Source organism: Myotis lucifugus, unplaced genomic scaffold (genome assembly GCF_000147115.1).
Source record: "Myotis lucifugus unplaced genomic scaffold, Myoluc2.0 scaffold_162, whole genome shotgun sequence".
NCBI lineage: Eukaryota > Metazoa > Chordata > Mammalia > Chiroptera > Vespertilionidae > Myotis > Myotis lucifugus.
This window is the reverse complement of record NW_005871210.1, coordinates 1,134,007-1,142,336: the sequence shown is the minus strand read 5'-3', so window position 1 is coordinate 1,142,336 and position 8,330 is coordinate 1,134,007. Positions and strand designations below refer to the sequence as shown.

Sequence of the window (8,330 nt, the reverse complement as noted above, 5' to 3'; positions counted from 1 at the left end):
GATAGAACTTCAGTTTCTTTCTTCCATTCATTTTGCCCCGCCTTCTCTGTGTTTTTGAGGTATCAAAGACAGTGAAATTTATATAAATACATATCTACTCAGGCTTTTTTTCCTCACAATGAAACACGTCTCTCTCACCAAAAGTTTCAAAGAATGATAGGAGATGCCCTTGAATTATTTCAAATTCATTCTATAGATTTTTGAACTCTCCACATGGGAAGAAGTCAGAGGTCGTGCGGCAGACTCTTGGGGGTTCTAGGATCAGACAGACTTAGTGTACCAAGCCAAGCTGTGAGGCAAATCTATATTTCTCTGAGGTTCTCTTCTCTGTCCGTGTAATGGGTACGATAATGTTTAACCAGCTTCACAGGGTAATTATGAGAACTTGATGAGGTTACTGATTTCAGACAAAATCAAGTACCTGCACAGTGCCTGGTATATTGCTTACAGAAGGGAGGTTATTGCTATAATCTCTATTCTTGGAAGTGAAATATGGAAAAGAGATAGAATCTGTGTCCCTCATTCCATCTCCTTTCCCCCTGAACCCTGGCCTTCATGGATTAAATTTGATCTAAAATTTCACTGTTGCCCTGACCAGTTTGGCTCAGTGGCTAGAGCAGCCGTGGGCAAACTACGGCCCGCGGGCCGGATCCGGCCCGTTTGAAATGAATAAAACTAAAAAAAAAAAGACCGTACCCTTTTATGTAATGATGTTTACTTTGAATTTATATTAGTTCACACAAACACTCCATCCATGCTTTTGTTCCGAACCTCCGGTCCAGTTTAAGAACCCATTGTGGCCCTCGAGTCAAAAAGTTTGCCCACCCCTGGGCTAGAGCGTCAGCCCCTGGACTGAAGAGTCATGGGTTCAATTCCAATCAAGGGCACATACCTTGGTTGCAGGCTCGATCCCCAGCCGGGTCGGGGCATGGGAGGCAACCAATCAATGTCTCTCTCTCACATCAATTTTTCTCTCTGTGTATCTCTCCCCCTCTTCCACTCTCTCTAAAAATCAATGGAAAAACATCCTCAAGTGAAGATTAATAAAAGAAAATGCACTCATGGGGGTCTCCTTATTTTCACAGATTTCTCTGAACATTTGTGCAATCTCAGATAAGGGGAGGGTTTTTCCAAAAAGTCTCCCTAAACTAGAAATTGAGGGCAAAAGTCATAAGCTAATGGGCAGAAGTTAGAAATGAATGTGTGCCAAACAAAATGACAATGAAAGTTTTGAGGGATATAACAAAGGGTTTGCCATGATTAAAACTCCACCACTAGACCTGTTCAAGTGAAAAAAGAGAAAGCTGTGGCTGGAGAACCACTTTTGAAGGGTATTGTTGGGGAGTAACGTGGGGTTTTTTGTTTGTATTTAATCCTCATCTGAGGATAGAATGCCATTGATTTTTTAAAATATTTTTGTTGATTTTGAGAGAGAAAAAAAGAGAAAGAGAAACATTGATGTGAGAGAATATCAATTAGTTGCCTCCTGCATGTCCCCTACCAGGGATCAAGCCTCCAACCTGGGCATGTGCCCTAACCAAGAATCGAATCGCAACCTTTTGTTATACAGGACAAGAGCTCCAATCAACTAAGCCATACCAGCCAAGGGGGGGAGGAGGGAGGGAGGGAGAGAGGTGAAACATTGATTGGTTGCCTCCAGTACATGCCCCAACCAGGGATCAAACCCACAACCTAGGTAAGTGCTCTGACCGGAAATCAAACTCGCAACCTTTCCACGTACAGGATGATGTTCCAACCAACTGAGCCACCCAGCCAGAGATGGGGAGTAACGTTTTTTAAGTAGCGGAATACTTAGTGAGGGTTAATTACTTATGAAAACTGAAGAGCTGTCATAATTAGTTGAATTTTTTTAATAGTTTTTACCCCAGGATCTAATTTAAATGGTTCCATGCAAGATCCTATCTTATAACAGTAAGAAATTATTGTCATGTTTTAGGGGATGATATGGGATGGTGTTTATTTTGAGGAACAGAACACTTTTATTTCTTAGACATTCAAATGGAACTATTTATGGTTGAAATGATGTGAAATCTATGATTTGCTTCAAAATAATTTCACTGGGGATGAATGGAAATGAAAGGGGAAATAAATAAAACAAGACTGTCCATGACAAAATTGCTGAAGTTGGTGATGGGTACATGGGTTAATTCTCTTTATTTTTATTAAAAGAACTAAGGAGCCCAGCTGGTGTGGCTCAGTGGTTGAGCGTCAACCTATGAACCAAGAGGTCACAGTTCGATTTACAGTCAGGGCATATGCCCAGGTTGTGGAGCATGAAAAGCTCAAGTGATAAAAGAAAAAATAGCTAAGCTGAACATCGTCAAAATTAAAAAGTTATGCTTCAAAGGATACCATCAAGAAAGTGAAAAAAACCAACAACATAAAAATGGAAGGGAGGAAATATTTGCAAATCATTTATCTGACAAAGGACTCATTAGGCTTAACTGTAGGATTCTTCAGTGGCTTAACTGTAGAGTATGGTCATCATGAATCTCCAAAAGAGACCAAGACAGTAGACTTCTTTAACCACATGGGCCTGTTATTGCAGATAATGGCTGCCTCAGGCAGTCTTCGGACAATGCTGATAGAAGTAATGAAAGCTCAGAAAGGTAAAGCAATTGGCTAGACTCAGGAGAACAGGTAGTAACATGGCCACAGCCTTAAATCTAGGTGAAAGGAAAATCTCCCCCTGGGCTGGCCCCTTTCCCTTCAGATAAGGAACTTTAAAACAGACCAAAAATCAAATAGATTTTTTCCAAGTATATACAAATGGCCAATAAAAATATGAAAAGCTGTTCAATCATTAGTTATTAAGAAAGTGCAAATCAAAACAAGAGTGAGGTACTACTTTACACACTCTAGGTTGGTTATGATATAAAAGACAAGTGAAAAGGATGTGGAGAAATTGAAACCTTCATACATTGTCAGTGGGGATGTAAAGTGGTACAGCTGCTATGGAAAATAATCTGGCAGTTCCTCAAAAGTTAAACATAGCTCGCCTTAGGCTCAGTGGATAGAGCGTTGGCCTGTGGACTGAAGGGTCCGGGGTTCGATTCGGTCTAGGGCATATGCCCGGGTTGCGGCTTGATCCCTAGTAGGGGGTGTGCAGGAGGCAGCCAATCAATGATTCTCTCTCATCAGTGATGTTTCTATCTCTCTTTCCCTCTCCCTTCCTCTCTGAAATCAATAAAAATATATTAAACAAATAAACAAAAAAAGGTAAACGTAGCTCTGGCTGGTGTGGCTCAGTTGGCTGAGCAATGTCCCATGCACTAAGAGGTGGCCGGTTCGATTCCCATCAGGACACATGTCCCAGGTGCAGGCTCGATTCCCAGTAGGGGGAGTGCAGGATGCAACAGTCCATCAACTGATGAAGAGATAAATAAAGTGTGATACACCCATACAATGGAATAGTAATTGGCCATAAAAAGAAATGAAATACTGACACATGCTATAGCATGGATGCACCTTGCAAAAATATTATGCTAAGTGAAATAAGCCAGTCACAAAATACCACATGGTGTACGATTCCATTTACTAAAACCACTGAATTGTACAATCTAAAAGGTTAATTTTTATGGTATCTGAATTATATCTCAAAAAGCTGTTTGGTGGGTGTTTTAAAAAAAAAAAAAGGCCTCAAAAACCATCTTTACCTCAAAATAGGATGACAGGATGTACCAAATGGAGGTTGGGGTCAGGTGTCAAGCAGCCCCAGAGAGCGCCTTACCTCAGTACAGTACACAGTGTTCTGCATGGGGTCTAGCCCTGTGGTCAGAATGATGAACCACAACTCCCACACTTGAGACAACATCACACTTCCTTGCTGGTGGTAACCCTCCACTCTTTTCTCTACTCAAGAGAACAACAATGATGTACAAATCAGAATAATAGTATATATTCTAACTTACCTGCTCTACAATTTCGTTCCTTATTATTAGAAAACAATTGCTGGAAAAACTCCTCTCATCTGATGATATGGAAAGTAACGCACATGCCTTTTGGACTAGGAGTTAACCAAAATATATTCTTAAATTCCTCCACTGGAAACAGATCTTGAGTCAGTCAAGAAATAGGGAAGCCTTAAAGGTTCCCCAAACATAATAACAATAATAAAGGAGATTAGCATTTACTAATTACTAGGTGGCAGGTACTATTCTAAGTGCTTTGTAAGTATTATTCAATTTATCCTCACAATAACCCTATAAGCTAGGTGCTATTACCCCATTATACAGATGAGAAAACTGAGTTAACTAACTAGTCCAAGATTATAGGGAGGTAGTGTGGCTCCAGAGTCTGTATTCTCAGCAATGTTACTTCCAAAGGTCCCCTCCTGGGATGACCATCACAAATAGGTGGTTGGTTGGGCGGGCATGCAATTAGACTTGTGTGTTACATAGTAACTGGGCAACATTTTGCTCCAGAGCACCTACCTGACATTTTCCAGGGGACTCCAAACCACTTCCTTCAGCACCTGGGCAGGCATTTCTACACTTCTCTAGCTACAGGCTCCCTGTCCTTAGGTGAATCTTCCTCCTCAGCAAATGGAACAGTGGGATTGCAGACAGAGAAGGGACTGGAAGCTAAGCTAGTTAGAGACCTACAAACTATTGAGGAAGTAAAGTGAAATGTTCCCCAAGTGCCCATGTTAAGAATCAGAAGGAACCTCTTCAAGAATAAGCACAGAACATAGATCAAGAAATGCTGCTCACACTTTGGGGAAATGAACCCTTGCATACCCTAGTAATGGGAATGTAAACTGATAGAACCACTGTGGAGAGCAATTTGGCACGACTGAACCCAAATTTCATATCCTATAACTTCACAATCCCCAATGCCACTTCTAGGAATCCAGCAAAATTACAGAAAGAAATTAAGTACAACAGTGTTTATCTGAAAAAAACTTGGACACAACGCATGTTTATCTATAAAGGAGTGATTAAATAAATAAAGGTCTAATGCAATAACATACAAGCATTTAAAAAACATCAGAGGTGCGCTGGCCAGTTTGGTTCAGCGGGCCGAAGGGTCCTGGGTTCGATTCCCCAGGCTTGATCCCAATCAATGTGTCTCTCTCATATAGATGTTTCTCTTCTCTTCTTTTCTATCTTCTCTTCTCTTCTCTTCTCTTCTCTTCTCTTCTCTTCTCTTCTCTTCTCTTCTCTTCATCTCTTCTCTTCTCTTCTCTTCTCTTCTCTTCTCCTCTCCTCTCTTCTCTTCTCTTCATCTTTCTCTCTCTCCCTATACCTTCAGGTGAGGATTAAAAATAAAAAACACCAAAAAAATATTGGATGTAATTTTTAAAATGTTTAAAAAAGAAAAAAAAATCAAAGGTATAATGTAATATATTTAGGTTTTAAAAAGTGCATGTTATAAATTACCCCATTTTTGTTTTAAAAAATGAAAGACAATAAAGAACCCTACACATACCACCAACTTTACATTTATTTATAGGAGATATATATACATACACACACACACACACACACACACACACGCACATATATGTGAATTTATTATTAAAGGGTTGGGGCAAAAGTAGGTTTACAGTTATAATACAAATAATACAATAATAATAAGTAATAATACAAAATAAACTGTGTTTCGTGTACTCACAACTGTAAACCTACCTTTGTCCACCCTGTATATCTATAAATTGGCAGCATAAGCACAAAAACCACCAAAAATACACACCAAACCACAGACTTTCACCTTTTACTCTAAGCACTGTTGTATTTCTACATAATTTAACATTGTTATGGACATGTGTTATTTTTGTGTAGTTAAAAACTGATGTGAGCCTGGCTGGTGTGGCTCAGTGGTTGAGCATCGACCTATGAACCGGGAGGACATGGTTCAATTCCCGGTCAGGAAATTGAATATATATACATATATATATTTAAAGAAATAAGAAAAAAATACACAGGATGATGAACTTCTCACACTATTCAACTCTCACACTATTCTAGTACTAAAGAGCTATAATGCTCCAACATCCCAGTGTAAAAAGCCAAATATTAACTTTCTCACCCAAAGAAGCCACTAAAGGGAAAATACTAATTTCTGACCAATAAATGAAGCTATGGAGTTCTATTTTTTTTGTTTTATTTTTTTAAATATATTTTTATTGATTTCAGAGAGGAAGGGAGGAGAGAAAGAAACATCAATGATGACAGAGAATCATTAATCAGCTGCCTCCTGCATGCCCCACACTGGGGATGGAGCCCACAACCCGGCATGTGCCCTAACTGGGAATCAAACCGTGACTTCTTGGTTCTTAGGTCGATGCTCAACTACTGAGCCACGATGGCCGAGCAATAAATGAAGCTGTGGAGTTTTTTGTTGTTGTTTCTATGTTAGGTTGATTTTTAATACAAATGGAGTGAAACTGCCAAGTTTAGGTGAGGAACATAATTTAGGAAAGGGTGAACAAAAAAGGCATGTAGAATTATGAAAAACATGAATACTTTTGCCATGAACAGATGCCTCTGATCTGCAAAATGTTTGATGAAACAGTGTTATGACATAAGATCTGTCTTGCTTGATACTTAAAAATAAAAACAGACATGTTTTTATAACTTGACTCTAGGTCCCACCCTTCCCAGCCACAAATATTCTTGCATCGTCTTCCGCTCACTTTTACCTCTTCCAAAACAAGTTTAAATTAAATTCTTTAAAACACCTAAGATCATGAATCAAAACTTAGCTGTGGCCCTCTGAGGGAGAGGATGGCACTAGGAACAGAAGATATATACACAGATCATCTGCTTTCCCACAGAAGAAAGTATGGAAAGAAGAAAACCAAAAGTAAATAAATCAAGGCCATGGGAATGTAGTTGAGTGAGTAAGAGCATCCCATGCAGGACTGGCGATCTACAAGTCTGGGAGAATGACCTACTTTAATTCCCACACTGGGAAAGCCCAGAATTGTATCAACAAGCCGTAGAATTCAATAGGATGAGATATGTTTCCCCTCTCCTTATTTCCCAGATTGCAATGTTCTCTATTTATTTGGGTTTCTTTGTTTGTGGTTTCCACATTGCAAGCAGTTTTTTGGCCAGACTTTGCTCCACCTAGTGGAAATACAAAGGATGGTCCAAAAGGGAGGTGCCCACAGCCAGACATCAGCCTGCCAGTTGTATGCCACTGAGTAGACAGGTCAGCAGAACCCACTGTCACTGCTCCCTGTCACTCAGTGGCTGCTCTGACTGTCTCTGAACTTATAGTTGGAACGGTGGTCCTGGCAGTGCCCACAACTGGGATTGTAGGGTAAGAAATAAACCCACCTGGGTCCTGATGGTCCCTCAAGCGTTATTCCTAACAAATTATGACAGGAAAGAAGCCCTCTAGGGCATATGGATGGCCAGGAATTCCAAAGGCAGTTGGAATTTTGTACCCAAAGCCATGTAAAGTAGCCACAGTATTCATAAGAGTTGCTGGCTAGTGCCCAACATCCACAATGAGCTGTATCCTGAGGCTTGAAGGAGAAGGCTCTCCTCTAGACACAGCCTTCCTGACGTGCAGGAGTCGGCTTCCCTCCTGGTGACCCTGAAAACACCTAATAGTTTCTGCAGGCTGAGCGTGTATGAGAACAAGCAAACGTCCGTGAGGCTGAGCATAAGAGTAGAGCCAAGACTTGGAAGGGGGAGAGGAAAAAGTTCTAAGAACATGACTCAGTTCCGACGAGGGCCATGGAGGACACTGAGAAAAGAAAGTAACTGGCCATCAGCTTCACTGGGGCGAAAACAAACATGTTCTTCAAATAAAACCACAAAGGCAACCCAAAGCAAGGGAAAAGAAAGTTCAAGACTGGGTGTCTAAGGGAGGGCTCACCTGCTTACTAAACCACAGACTAAAAAAATATGCTTTTTTTCAAAATGTTTGGTGTTGGCTGACAAAGTAGGGCTGACTGGTAACATATGTCAACAAATCTGAGAGTAATCAAGATTCAGGATTTAAAGCTTTAGATTATCCCACCTAAATTGTTTTGTCAGAGGATTTCATATACTTCATAATGCTATGCTCTCTCTTCATAGGAAAGCTGACCTCAAACCCTGTGATAATTAAGTAGGACCTGGTAAGAAACCAGAGGTTCTCAACCTTGGCACTACTCACAACAAAGACAATCCTTTGTTGAGAAGGACCATCCTGAGCATTATAGGATGCTTCGCAGCATCACTGGCCTTCACTCACTAGATGCCAGTAGCACTCCCAAACTGTAACAAACCAAAAATGTTTCCAGACACTGACTAATGTCCTCTGGAAGCAGCAAAACTGTCTCCAACTGAGAATCACTGCTCTGAACACAT

At 40.4% G+C, this 8,330-nt stretch overlaps 1 protein-coding gene across 4 annotated transcripts in view; it reads right to left on the bottom strand.

Annotated features, from left to right (window-relative positions):
• Positions 1–8,330, bottom strand: part of WBP1L (WW domain binding protein 1 like) — a 59,173-nt gene that overhangs the window by 45,454 nt on the left and 5,389 nt on the right. Inside the window, exon 1 of one of the 4 annotated variants that reach the window (XM_023759785.1) lies at positions 3,752–3,793. The exons of the other annotated variants lie outside the window; for them this stretch is intronic. Coding sequence (XP_023615553.1) covers positions 3,752–3,778 — 27 coding nt within the window. The 5' untranslated portion in view covers positions 3,779–3,793. Of the gene's footprint in view, positions 1–3,751; positions 3,794–8,330 lie in introns of those variants that run through there. 4 annotated transcript variants of the gene reach the window in all.